Source organism: Dendrobates tinctorius, unplaced genomic scaffold, assembly GCF_039654945.1.
Source record: "Dendrobates tinctorius isolate UK_male_01 unplaced genomic scaffold, ASM3965494v1 ptg000074l, whole genome shotgun sequence".
In the NCBI taxonomy this organism is placed as follows: Eukaryota; Metazoa; Chordata; class Amphibia; order Anura; family Dendrobatidae; genus Dendrobates; species Dendrobates tinctorius.
In genome coordinates, this window is record NW_027361742.1 from 20,638,558 (window position 1) to 20,653,177 (window position 14,620).

General features: G+C 45.2%; 1 protein-coding gene across 1 annotated transcript in view; it reads left to right on the forward strand.

Annotated features, from left to right (window-relative positions):
* PRG4 (proteoglycan 4) overlaps window positions 1-14,620 on the forward strand; it is a 208,474-nt gene that overhangs the window by 145,459 nt on the left and 48,395 nt on the right. Inside the window, exons 16-17 of the mRNA XM_073582914.1 lie at window positions 15-119; window positions 584-661. Coding sequence (XP_073439015.1) covers window positions 15-119; window positions 584-661 — 183 coding nt within the window. The remainder of the gene's footprint in view (window positions 1-14; window positions 120-583; window positions 662-14,620) is intronic.

Consider the following 14,620-nt stretch of genomic DNA (forward strand, 5'->3'; position numbering starts at 1 on the left):
TGTCTTTTCTATAGCCAATAATGACGAGAATACATCCACGTCTAACCAGAGAACCACAAAAAAACGTTCACCTTCAAGTCAAAAGAAGAAGCCAAGAAAACGAGGGGATGATACAGATGGTAATTTCTGCAATCATAGATATATGTATAGTGGAAACAAAAAGTCTACACACCACTAAAATAGCAAGTTTTGTCATATAAATTCAGAACTTTCTCAACCTTTAGTATCACCTATAATCTGTACAATTCCATTCAGAAACAACTGAAATCATTTCAAGGTGGGAAATAAAAATAACAAAACTAAAATAATATGGTTCCCTAAGTGAGGACACACTTATAACTGGGGATGTGGTTGTGTTCTACCCCCCTGCAATGCAATACAGACATTTTCAACAAATATAGACTAAGATTGCTGAAAATATATAGACTAGATTGATATGATGACAATGGATGGATAGCAAATAATACATGATTATAGTTAAGTTTCATTAGTTAGACATCAAGAACTTGTAAAATACATGTCTGAGGCAGGATGAGTGGTGATTTTAACAGTTTCTATTCTTTTTAAAACTATCCATCAGAAGACCCTTCAGGAAAAGGAAAAAAGAAGCCTAAATCCAAAAAACCAAACAAGAAAAAAGGCAAACCTACTGATGGAGATGGTGAGAAAAACATTTTTTTATTAATATGTAGTGATACGTGAACCAAAATTTATAGACTTAGAAATTAAATGTATAAAGTTACTGTACATTGAGAGCTTATGACCGTTACCTCTGACTTCCGGTTAGACAGAATTTGCCCCCTCAGTCTTCCTATCGCCATCTCCGCGATGCCCAATTGTTGCCATGGTGACCCACAACATCAAGGTCACCAGGCTGTAGCAAAATTGTTGGATCATACTCAGTGCATGATCTAACAAGTTTGCTGACAGTTCTACTGTATTGCAATGATGGTGCATTGTAAAGCATTTGAACTGCGATCAGACTGTTATTTGTGTCACTTGTGGGCTGTTTCCAGAGTTTAGGCACATCAGGCGCACTCATAATGCAACCTGGCGTCCGCTAATTATTCCGGAACATTTTGCATTCAAAAAGTGAAATGGCAATTCTCCCCTTCCATGACCTGTTGTGCTGCCAAAGAGTACGCCATATGGGGCGTTCTCCTGAGTACGCCACATGTTGGGTATTGGCGTACTCAGGAGAAATTGAACGACACATTGTAGGTGCAAATTCTTCTGTTAACTTTTGGGGAAAATGCAAAATTTGAGGCTAAAAAACATTCTTGTGGGGAAAATGTGATTTTTTTTTTTTATTTTCTTGCCTGAACTTTATAAACTTCTGTGAAGCACCTGGGGATTCAAGGTGCTCAGCAAACATCTAGATAAGTTCGATGAGGTATCTACTTTCCAAAATGGAGTCACTTGTGGGTGATTTCCACAGTTTAGGCACTTCAGGGGCTCTCCAAATGCAAAGTGGCATCCACTCCTTCCATTCCAAGCCCAATATCAGCATTTTCAGGAGAAATTGCACAACAAGTTTTCCGGTCCATTTTTTCTCACCCTTGCAAAAATAAAATAATTTGGGTCTGAAGTAAAATTTTTGTGAAAAAAAAGTTAAATGTTCATTTTTTCCATCCACAATTCCTGTGACACACCTAAACGGTTAAGAAACTTCTTTAATGTGGTTTTTCGTGTCACTTTTTGGCATTTTCTGTCATCTAGACCCCTCAAAGGTGTCATGATACCAGTGCTGGTGGACCGGCACTTCTGGGGTTTATGGTTTGATCTCAGTGCAGACTCTTACCTGCACACCTGGTGGCCTCTCATTGGTTCTGGGAAAGCTTCTTATTGCCCCAGGAAGCTCCCATCCCCCGTCAGTTATACTTTCGCCCTTGGCATAGTGTGGTGACCCCTGAGTGTGTTTGTGCTGTGTTCTGGTTGCTTGATACTCTGAGTACAACTCGGTCTGTTCTCTGGATATTGCTTGTTGGATTCTGCTTGGTACCTTCTACGTCTGTTTGGTTCTGACCCCTGCTTGGCCCCGACTATCCGTTCTGTCTCATCCCTGGTACTTTACTGCCATCTCTGTATATGACATCCATTTTGCCTGACTGAGTATTTCTGTATAGTGTCCTGCCATCTCTGAAAGCAGCATGCTAAGCCCCGCCCCCTTGCAGTCACATGACCGTAGGTCCTTCACTGTTTGCTAAACTTCAGCGTCCACAGGTCCTGTGTATCTGTACTTTCCGGCTGTACCTGAACCTGGGCCCCCCTACAGTGCGGGTAAGTCCCTGCTCAGCGGAGGCTGCACGCCGGCGCTGGCAGGATCCTGACATTAAAACTGAACGTGAAGTTTTTGGGGGGTTTTTGTGCAGAGAGTTATGGATCCCATACAGTCTCTGGCTGACCAGATGAAAAATCTGAGTCAGATGTTTCAAGGTTTATCTCTGGAGCAGCATGCTCTGGCTCGTTCTCAGCAGCAGATTTCTGAGAAAGTGTGGGCGCGGGCTTTAGCTGCTGGGTCTCTGGGGGCTGGGGAGAGTAATGTTGTTTTGGTGTCTCCAGAACCACCTGTTAAACAGCCTGACTTTTTTTCTGGGAACAAAAAGGAGTTCAGGGTCTTCATGGAGGGGTGCAAACTTTTTTTTAGTTTGAGACCACGTTCCTCTGGGGATGAAAACCAGAAGGTAGGGGTCATTATGTCTTTATTAAGAGGGTCCCCACAAGCTTGGGCTTTCTCCCTTCCTCCCACTGCCCCTGAGAGAGTGTCTGTGAATGCATTCTTTGAGGCCCTTGGGTACATTTATGATGAGCTTGGCAGAGTGCGATTGGCAGAGGACATGGTGATGAGTGTCTGTCAGGGGAAACACTCGGATGAGTGGTTTTGTACTGAATTCCACCGCTGGGCCGCAGAGATTTCTTGGGACGACGCCGCACTCTGAGGAATCTTTCGCAGAGGCTTGTCCAAGCAGCTGCAGGATGCCTTGGCATTACATCCCCCACCTAACTCTCTCAAGGACGCCATGACCCAAGCCGTCCGAATGGACCGCAGGCTGCGGGCCAGAGGGGTGATGCAGGTGGAGACTCCATTGTTCCCCAGTGGAAAAGAGACTGCCCCTGAGCTCATGGACGTAGGCGTCCTCTCCCTGAAGGATACGGAGAGGAAACGCCAGAAGGACAAGCAGTTATGTTTTTACTGCGGTAAAATGGGACATTGGAAAAGGGAGTGTCCTGATTGCCCGTCTTCGACCCGGTCGGCGGGAAACGACTAGGTCTGGGTAGTCAGCGGGGAGACTACTCAGACCCTCAGGTACCCTTTTCCTCGTTTTCTAAAGTGTTACTGCATGTGGAACTGTTGGTGGATGGTTGTTCTTTTCCCTCTACAGCCTTCGTGGACTGCGGATCATCGATTGATCTCAATGACTCCCAATTGGTCACACGCTGCAAGATAGGTACAGTTAGGCTCAAGGTTCCGATCAAGGTGGTGGCCATTGCCTCCTCTCCCCTCACTAAGGAGGGAATTCTCTTTATGTCTGACTTGTTTTCGCTCAGAGTTGGCGCTACTCATGTGAAAGACCTAAGTTGTTTGGTTCTGGACAATCTACCTGCAGGGTTGGTGTTGGACATGCTCTGGTTACAACATCATAACCCAGTTATTAACTGGAAAATGGGGGAGATTGTTCAATGGGGGTTAATGATTTTAAGTTGTGTGATAAATCCGCACTGCTGGTTGAACCTGTTAAATCTGTGTCTGTATCATCTGTCGAGGTGGAAGGTATTCCGGAATGCCTGAAGGACTTCGAAGATGTATTCTCTGAAAGCGAGACTGAGACGTTACCGCCACATAGACCCTTTGACTGCGCTATCGAGCTGGTCCCGGGGGCTAAATTACCTAAAGCCCGTCTCTTTAATTTATACGGCCCTGAGCACTTGGCTATGAAGGAGTACATTGCTGAAAGTCTACGCAAGGGACACATACGTCCTTCAGTCTCACCTGTGGCCGCAGGTTTCTTTTTTGTAAAAAAAAAAAGATGGCGGGTTACGTCCATGTCTCGATTTTCGGGAGCTTAATCAGATTACTGTACGGAATACGTACCCCCTTCAACTGATTCCCGATTTGTGTAACCAACTATCAGGGGCAAAGTGGTTTTCTAAACTGGATCTTCGGGGGGCATATAATTTGATAAGGGTCCGGGAGGGGGATGAATGGAAAACTGCATTCCTCACGTCCGAGGGACTGTTTGAAAATGTAGTCATGCCGTTTGGTCTTACGAATGCCCCAGCCATATTTCAGAATTTCATCAACGTGGTATTCTCGGATCTCATTGGTCGTTTTGTCGTTATCTGCTTAGATGATATTTTGATATACTCCTCCAACAGGCATTCTCATCTGGAACATGTACGAACTGTTCTCCAAAGACTGAGAGAAAATCATCTGTATGCCAAATTGGAGAAATGTGTATTTTGTGTTAAAGAATTGTCTTTTTTGGGATTAATTGTATCCTGTGAGGGTTTTCGTATGGACCACAAGAAGGCGCAGGCCATTGCGGATTGGGTGCAACCCCGAGATCTTAAGGGTCTTCAGCGCTTCTTGGGGTTCGCCAATTATTACCGCAAATTTATCCGGAGGTTTTCGCAGGTGGTCAAACCTCTCACGGATCTAACATGCAAAGGTGCAGATGTGAGAAATTGGTCCTCGCTCACAAAATAGGCCTTTGCGACTCTGAAAAAATGTTTTATGTCTGCTCCTGTGTTGGTACAGCCAGATCCGTCCAAACCATTTGTGGTGGAGGTGGATGCCTCCGAGGTGGGGGTGGGGGTAGTGTTGTCCCAAGGGCCTGCCACTCTTACCAACCTCAGGCCATGTGCTTTCTTTTCCAGGAAGTTCTCTGCTGCTGAAAGAAATTATGATGTAGGCAATAGAGAGCTTCTTGCGGTCAAGTTGGCGTTTGAGGAGTGGTGGCACTTTTTGGAGGGGGCCAGTCACCCAGTTACTGTGATCACTGATCACAAAAATTTGTCATACATTGAGTCTGCTAAAAGACTAACGCCCAGACAGGCCCGTTGGTCGCTTTTTTTTTCTCGTTTTCAGTTTACTATTACATTCCGTCCAGGGTCAAAGAATGTCAAGGCTGACAGGAAATTGAGGGGGCCCAGTCGCTGGTTCCTGCGGCCAAGCCAGGGGGCAAGTTGTTTGATCCAGAGCTACTTCACCTTAAACTCTTGCAAGAGTTCCACGAATCCAAGCTGTGTGCTCACCCTGGTATATCAGCCACGTGACTGGCGGTGGCTAGGATCTTCTGGTGGCCTACCCTTGGTTCTGATATAAAGAAATTCATTTCTGGTTGTGGGGTCTGTGCTCGTTCTAAAAGCTCTCATAGCCGGCCGGCAAGGGAGCTGATGCCCTTGGCAGTTCCCAAAAGACCATGGACCCACCTGTCCATGGATTTTATTACCAATCTTCCCTCTTCCAGGGGTAATACGGTGGTATGGGTAGTGGTGGACAGATTTTCAAAGCAGGCTCATTTTATACCCCTGTCCGCATTACCTTCTGCTGAGACCTTATCCAGATTGTTTGTGCAGCATGTGGTCCGCTTGCATGGGGTACCCCTGAATGTTGTGTCTGATCGTGGTGTGCAGTTTGTGGCTAAGTTTTGGCGTGTTTTCTGCAAAAAATTAGGGATATCTCTGTCCTTTTCGTCTGCCTACCATCCCGAGAGTAATGGTCAGACGGAACGCACTAATCAGTCTCTGGAACAGATCCTCAGGTGTCAGACTTCTGCTAGACAGAATGACTGGTGTGATATACTGCCATTGGCTGAATTTGCCTTCAATAGTTGGGTAAGTCAATCCACTGGTATGTCCCCTTTCTTGATCAACTATGGGTTCAGTCCTCATTTTGGTGAGTTTTCTCATCTGGATTCGGGGTGTCCCGGGGATGAGGACTCTGTTCGGCGGTTGAAAGATACAGGAGCAGAAGTCCAGCGGCATATATCTAGGTCTCAAGGCAGGTATAAGTTTTTTGTGGACAGGAAACGAACACCTGGTCCCATGTTTCAGGTTGGAGAGAAAGTATGGCTCTCCACGCGAAACATTAAGTTAAAGATTCCGTCAGCCAAGTTGGGCCCCAAATTCATTGGCCCGTACAAGATTGTGGAAAAAATCAATCCAGTGGCGTATAGGCTGTGCCTTCCACCCTCTTTCAAGATCCCTAACGTCTTCCATAGATCTCTACTGAAGCCTTTTGAAGCAGTCCGGGGAGAATACGAGTCCACTCCTCCTCCGGTTTCAGTTGAGGGACATGTGTAATATGAGATTGGTCACATCATAGATTCCATGTTGGTATGGTGGTCAGTACAGTACCTAGTTCATTGGAAGGGGTATGGGCCGGAGGATAGGTCCTGGGTGCCGGCTCGGTTGATGCATGCGGATCGCCTGGTTCGGGCTTTCCATGTTAGGTACCCAGGCAAGCCTGGGGGTCCAGAGGCCCCCCGTTGAGAGGGGGGTACTGTCATGATACCAGTGCTGGTGGACTGACACTTCTGGGGTTTATGGTTTGATCTCAGTGCAGACTCTTACCTGCACACCTGGGACTTATTATGGTGGCCTCTCATTGGTTCTGGGAAAGCTTCTTATTGCCTCAGGAAGCTCCCATCCCCCGTCAGTTATACTTTCGCCCTTGGCATAGTGTGGTGACCCCTGAGTGTGTTTGTGCTGTGTTCTTGTTGCTTGATACTCTGAGTACAACTCGGTCTGTTCTCTGGATATTGCTTGTTGGATTCTGCTTGGTACCTTCTATGTCTGTTTGGTTCTGACCCCTGCTTGGCCCCGACTATCTGTTCTGTCTCATCCCTGGTACTTTACTGCTATTTCTGTGTATGACCTCCGTTTTGCCTGACTCTGAGTATTTCTGTATAGTGTCCTGCCATCTCTGAAAGCAGGATGCTAAGCCCCGCCCCCTTGCAGTCACATGACCGTAGGTCCTTCACTGCTTGCTAAACCTCAGCGTCCACAGGTCCTGTGTATCTGTACTTTCCGGCTGTACCTGACCCCGGGCCCCCCTACAGTGCGGGAGAGTCCCTGCTCAGCGGAGGCTGCACGCTGGCGCTGGCAGGATCCTGACAAAAGTCACTTCAAATGTGAGGTGATCCCTAAAAAAATATTTTGTAAATTTTATTGGAAAAGTTAGAAATCGCTGGAAAACTGTTAATTCTTCTAACATCCTAACAAAAAAAAGTTAAAAAATTGTGCTGATGTAAATTTGACATGTGGGAAATGTTATTTGTTAGCTTTTTTATGTGGCATATATTTTTGATTTAAGAGCATAAAAGTTAAAAGCTTGAAAATTGCTATATTTTATACATTTTAACCAAATTTTAATTTTTTTCACACATAAACTCAATTCATATCGAAGAAATTTTACCACTAACATGAAGTACAATATGTCATGAGAGCACAGTCTCAGAATCACTGGGATCCGGTGAAGCGTTTCGGAGTTATTACCACATAATGTAACATTGGTCAGAATTGTAAAATTTTACCTGGTCATGAAGGTGAAAACAGGCTTGGGGGGGAAGAGTTTAATGTAACCTATTCCATTTCTCCAGTAGTATTTAAATTAATGTAATATACTACATCTTTCCTGTACCATTTTAGTTTTAGGAAATGATACAAAAGATGCATTAAAAGGAATCTGGGAACAGGATTTCATTCCCACGCCGAAGCTATTCTGTATACAGGATGGGACCAGGGAGCCATGCATACAAGATGGGACCAGGGAACCATGCATACAAGATGGGACCAGGGAGCCATACATACCAGGACAGGGGTGGGGTGAGCCACACATACTAGGACAGGGATGGGGGAGCCACACATACCAGGACAGGGACAGGGGGAGCCACACATACCAGGACAGGGACAGGGGGGAGCCACATATACCAGGACAGGGACGGGGGGAGCCACACATACCAGGACAGGATGAGGGGAGCCACACATAGCAGGACAGGGACGGGGGGAGCCACACATACCAGGACAGGACAGGGGGAGCCACACATACCAGGACAGGATGGGGGGACAATGCATACCCGGCTTATAAAGGAGTCAATAAGCTTATCCAGTTTTCCATGTCAAAATTAGGTGCCTCAGCTTATATTCGGGTCGGTTTATACTCGAGTATATACGGTACACATCTCTGCTATTCCCATACAGGCACAGTAACAGCCACGTCATTACTACGCATGCGGGGGAACAGAGGTTACATGTATGTCACTTGCACAGGCGCAGTTCGTGGCCGCAATTCCCGCACATGTGCAGTAACTGCCACAACTGCGCGCTCTACACGCTCTGCTTCTGTCAACACCACTAAGCATACACAGTTGTTAATTTCACCGCACTCTCATTGCAATAGCATCGGGCCTATTTTTAGTATAACAAAATGTTGAGATGAACTTTTGGTAATGACCAAATTCTTATTTTCCACCATAATTTGCAAAATAAATCTTGCCAAATCAGGCAAGGTGACTTTCTGAATTTGTTTTATCATTTTGACTCTCATAGTCATGGTCTACCTATGATGTCAATTACAGGCCGCTCTCATCTTTTTAAGTGGGAGAACTTGCACAATTGGTGGCTGACTAAATACTTTTTTTTCCCACTGTATTACATCTACCACATTTTGCTGATCCACCCAGTCAATAATTCCATCATAGAAGGAAATTAGATTGGTCTGGCATGGCTCTGGTTAATTACTGTATTCTGATCAGGGTACTTACATACATGCTGTTTAATAATTTGTTCAAATATCTTTCCTGGTATAGAAGTAAGGCTCAATGGCCTGTAATTTCTTGGCTTCGTCTTATTTCCTTTTTTGAAAATAGGGGCAACATTTGTCCTTCTCCAATCTTCTGTGACTTCTCCTGTTTTCCTGGATTTTTCAAAGATTATGGCTAGTGGTTCTGCAATTTCCTCTGTTAACTCTTTCAGTACCCTAGGATGTAATTCATCTGGACCACGAAATCTAAATTTATTTAAATTGGCTAAGTGTTCCCTCATCATCTCTCTGTTTATGGATAGTGTGGATTATTTTATTCCTTCGATGGCACCGTGAAGATCAGTTGATGTTACAATTGCTTTCTTAGAGAACACAGATCTAAAATAGGAATTTAAAAGTTCATCCTTCTCAACATCATTTTTGACCACTTCACCCTTTTCATCATGTAAAAATCCTATAGCATTTTAGAAATGATTTTGCATTTGACATACCCTGAAAATCCTTTTTAACAGCTTTTGGTCTCACTGGCAAGTCTTACTTCATTACTGACTTTAGCTCTTCCAACGCTTGCCCTGCATTCCCTGCATACAGCATTATATTCTTTAGATATGCCCCCTCTTTCCATTTGATATACATTTATTTTTTCCTTTTTAATTGATTAAATTAAGTTCTGTGTTCATCCACCATGGTCTCTTTAAATGCTTACAATTCTTCCTTTTTTTCTGGATAGTTACTGATTATGTGATGAGAATTTCATTTAGGAAAATCTCCCATCCTTCTTGGACATTTTTGTCTTTTAGAACATCCAGTCATTGGACCTTTCCTACCCTTTTTCTGAGTCCATTAAAATCCGCCTTTCTGAAGTCCAACCGTATCTGGTCTTCCTCCTCTTGTAATACAAAATTTGGATTACCTTTATCAGATGATCGCAGTTATGAGGACTATTGAATACGGGAAAAAAAATGTAAAAGTTTACAAATTTAGAACAAAAAACCCCACAAAAGTTCAAATCAACTCCTTTTGCCACACTAGAAATAAAAATTTGGTATTACTTTGATCCAATCTAAATATAACAAACTAAATGGTGGCCCGATTCTAACGCATCGGGTATTCTAGAATATGTATGTAGTTTATTTATGAAATTTTAATAATAATGCACCCCCTCAATCCTGATATGCATGGTCCTCTCACCCCCCAATCCTGATATGCATGGTACCCCTCCCCCTGATCCTGGTATGCATGGTCCCCTCACCCCCCAATCCTGGTAAGCATGGTCCCCTCACCCTCCAATACTGGAATGCATGGTCCTCTCACCCTCCAATCCTGGTATGCATGGTCCTCTAACCCCTCTTTCATGGTAAGCATGGTCCCCTCACCCCCCTTTCCTGGTATGCATGGTCCCCCTCACCCCCTTTTCCTGGTATGCATGGTTCCATCACCCCCTTTTGTGGTATGCATGGTCCCCTCACGCCCCAATCCTGATTTGCATGGTCCCCTCACCCCCCAATCCTGGTAAGCATGGTCCCCTCACCCTTCAATCCTGGAATGCATGGTTCTCTCACCCCCCAATCCTGGTATGCATGGTCCCCCTCACCCCCCTTTCCTGGTATGCATGGTCCCCTCACCCCCCCTTTCCTGGTATGCATGGTCCCCTCACCCCCCCCTTTCCTGGTATGCATGGTCCCCTCACCCCCCCTTTCCTGGTATGCATGGTCCCCTCACCCCCCCCTTTCCTGGTATGCATGGTCCCATCACCCCCCTTTCCTGGTATGTATGGTCCCCCCGTCACCCCCCTTTCCTGGTATGCATGGTCCCCCGTCACCACCATTCCTGGTATGCATGGTCCCCCTCACCCCCCTTTCCTGGTATGCATGGCCCCCTCACCCCCCTTTCCTGGTTTACATGTACCCCTCACCCCCCTTTCCTGGTATGCATGGCCCCCTCACCCCCCCCTTTCCTGGTATACATGTACCCCTCACCTCCCTTTCCTGGTATGCATGGTCACCCTCACCCCCTATCCTGGTATGCATGGTCACCCTCACCCCCCTTTCCTGGTATGCATGGTCCCCCTCCCCCCCATTTCTGGTATGCATGGTCCCCCTCCCCCATTGCTGGTATGCATGGTCCCCCTCCCCCCCATTGCTGGTATGCATGGTCCTCCTCACCCCCCTTTGCTGGTATGCATGGTCCCCCTCCCCCCATTGCTGGTATGCATGGTCACCCTCACCCCCTTTGCTGGTATGTATGGTCACCCTCACCCCCCTTTCCTGGTATGCGTGGTCTCTGTTAAAAAAAAATAGTTATATACTGACCTTCCGACGGCCCGCGATCTCCACTCCACGCGCCTGGCCTCGCGGTCCCAGTAATGCATTGCGCGAAACACCGCTGATGAAGTTGCGCTCTCGCAAGAGTGACGTCATCTCCAGTCTAAGGTGCAAGGCATTACTGGGACCGCGAGGTCGGGCACGTGGAAAGAAGATCGGAGGCCGTCAGAAGGTGAGAATAACATTTTTTTTATTTTAATTCTTTTTTACAGATTAAGGCCTGCGCCCGATTGAGCACTGCGCCCGACTGCGCCTGCCGCTGATTGGTCGCCGCCGCCAGGCCGTGAACAATCAGCGGCAGGCGCGACCAATCAGTGACCCGCAATTTCGGTTACAGACAGACATGATAAGACGAGTATATATATAGATTTGTTCGATCTGTAAGCAGCGTAACAGGAAAAAAATACAAATGCCAGAATTATGTTTTTTCGTCCGCCACAATATTACAATAAGAGGTAATAAAAACATTGTATCTACTTCAAAAGAGTAATAGTATCACCTAATGGCGCATAAAATAAGTAATCACAGAGCCCTATACACTGAAAAATGAAAATGTTACAGGTCTCGGACATAAGTAAAAACATTTTTTCTTAGAAAATTCAGGGTTTTATTTTTGCATACTCTCACTGACCTGGTGAATCATATTGTCAGGACAGTTTCACCATATAGTGAACCTGGAAATACACAACTACAGTGGATACAGAAAGTATTTATCTTTGTTTCATTGAAACCATTGGGCAAGTTCAAAAAAGTTCTTTTTCTTTTCATTAATGTACACTCTGCACCTCATCTTGACTGAAAAAAAGCAGAAATGTAGAAAATTTCACAGAACTTGACAGCGACATTTAACGGGTTAACAGCCGAAGGTGGATTGCAAATCCACCCGCAGCTGTTGCAGGCACATGTCAGCTGTATAGATCAGCTGACATGTGCCCGAAAAGGTGAGAACTCCACACCAAAAAGGGGGAGTCCGACATCGGCGTACATTTACGTCCGATTTCGGAAAGGGGTTAAACACAGGTTGTAATGTAACTAAATAGGTAAAAATCCAGGGGGGTGAATACTTTCACAAGCTACTGTATGTTCAAAAAGCAATATACCATTGAAGAGAAAAATAGCATATGATTAGGACACCAGGACTCTGATGTACGTTTTGCCTTTGGCTTTATCAAAGAGTGAGTACTTATTAAGTACTTACACATTCTATTTGACAGATATATGCTTATATACAAAATGTGTTAAACTAATGTAATGGGAATATAGCAATTTGAAAAGTCCTTCCCACACGTCTTTTGAATGCGTTTGTCATGAACTTTCTTATTTTTTTGTGCACTGCTCCCCAGTATTTTAATATATTTTAAGTGTATGTACCAATAGAATTTATACATTTATACTTTTATTATATTTTTATATGCCTCTTTTGTGGTCATTCACTTTTTTGTGTAGTCCATATAGTGAGCACAGTAAATAAAAAAAATGTGGAATTGCACTTTTTTGCAATTTCAACGCACTTGGAATTTTTTTTCCTCCTTTCAAGCACATTACATGATAAAATGTATGTCATTCAAAAGTATAACTCGTCCCACAAAAAGAAGCCCTGACATGGCTATGGGGATAGAAAAATAAAAAAGTTATGGCATTTGGAATAAGGAGAGGGAAAAAATAAAAGCAAAAAAAAGTAAAATCACAAGGTCCAGGGGGGGTAAGGCAACCACAGGGACTCCTATTGAGCCTGAGAACAGAGCTCTGCCAAGCTTCTTCTGAATGGAGCATGGGCACCTTTGCTCCATCTTCTTGAGATGTAACTGCCAAAATAACCAAGTACAGAACTTATCTTTTTCTGCAGTCCATAAATAATGAATGAAGCAGATGTTGGTATTGTAGGGAGATGGACCAGGCTAGTGGTATCTCTCTCGTATCAGGGTCGGAACTATTGGGGGTTTTACCAGTGTTGCCGGGGGACGGACTTTATGACCTGGACAGACCTTTGCACTTGACTACAGGGGGAAGACAGCGTGTGCTGTAGGAGAAGGTTGACTCTCTCTCCCCAGTGCGACGCCAGAAGACCAGGCCAATTTGCCAATGGACAACACATGCGCAGCCAGGCTGCGAGCAGCGCGTTACTGTGGGCTCTCTCACCTCCAACACTGGGGAGACGTCCCGTACCATACAGCTGCCTGACGACAGTGCGTGCTGTAGACCTGACCAAGGTAAACATGCAGAGACTGCCAGGATATTCCTGGTCCCCACCGCTGACCTCCACCCATCTGCACCGGCACCACAGACGCCTCCTCCAGGGACACGTTGCCCAGTTACCGCAAGAATACGCCTAGGAGAGCCAGGATACATCGCAGCTGTCAGGAGACAGTGGCTCACATTCCTCCAGGACCAGGCCAGAGACTTCACGCGTCTCCTACAATGCCACTGAGGGATCTCCAAGCCTCCATCCTCTGGTAACATCAGACTGATGAGTTTACCTGTTATTTGAACACTTGTTCTCTTCCTGCACCTTAACCCCCATACCTCCCCTATTCTCTCCTTGCGAGGAGTATTCCCTGTATTAAACACTGTTTGACTCTTGATCTGCCTCCTGCTCGTCATTGCATCCCGCGTGCCTGCTATACCTTCACTTGGCGTAGTTGGCAGGATGCAGTCTAATAGCATGGAAGTAGCAGATCAAGTAGCTGGAGGCGGCCCTAGGTCCAGTATTTCCCTGGGGGCAATGTTGAACAATCTCCCTAAGTTCGTGGGGAAGAATACCATGTTATGGAGCTGGACTATACTATACTTTGTGACATCACACGCCAGCGTTGGGAGCTTACAGCTATCGTTAAAGATTACTGGTGGGTTTTTCGGTCTTCAGGTGTATCTTGACACAAATCTTGATATGGTAAGCAGTGGCGCAGTTGTTCCTCATTTAGTAATCAAGCAACCATATATATTGGCACAGCAGACTGGCAGGTAGTACCCCTGACGAAGCCACCTAGAGTGGCGACACGCGTTGGGTCCTTTAACCCTGCCTGCTCCACTCCACTCCACATGGGTTTTTTATTCTGCTGATTTGCATGTGTGCTAACTATTGAAGGTGGTTATAATATTTATGTCCATCTAACCCCCTCTAGCCCCTAATGGTTTGGATAATGTGAGTCATTTATATGCTATATGCCTGATCTTAGACTGAGGTACCCTTATTTTTAAAGGAGGTGTCTTTAGCTTGCATTGTCCTATGTTTTATGTATTTCATTTGACCAAGACATTTTTTGGGCTATGTTATTCTATATATGATGCTCTATGCTATCAGCATTTACCCTTCTTTTGGGTTAGAAAACTATTCTCTACTTTAATTATATATTGTTCATTGTTCGGACCCATGTATGGTTCAGTGTTTCTATTTGTGGGCACATATACCTTATATTTGGGTATCCTGTTTACATGGACCTAGGGTTATAGGTATTGTTCCCGGTGGGGGTGTTTTTGGTAGCAGGCGGGTTGCTCTATTATGAGCATTGTGCAATTTCTGTATGTGTCA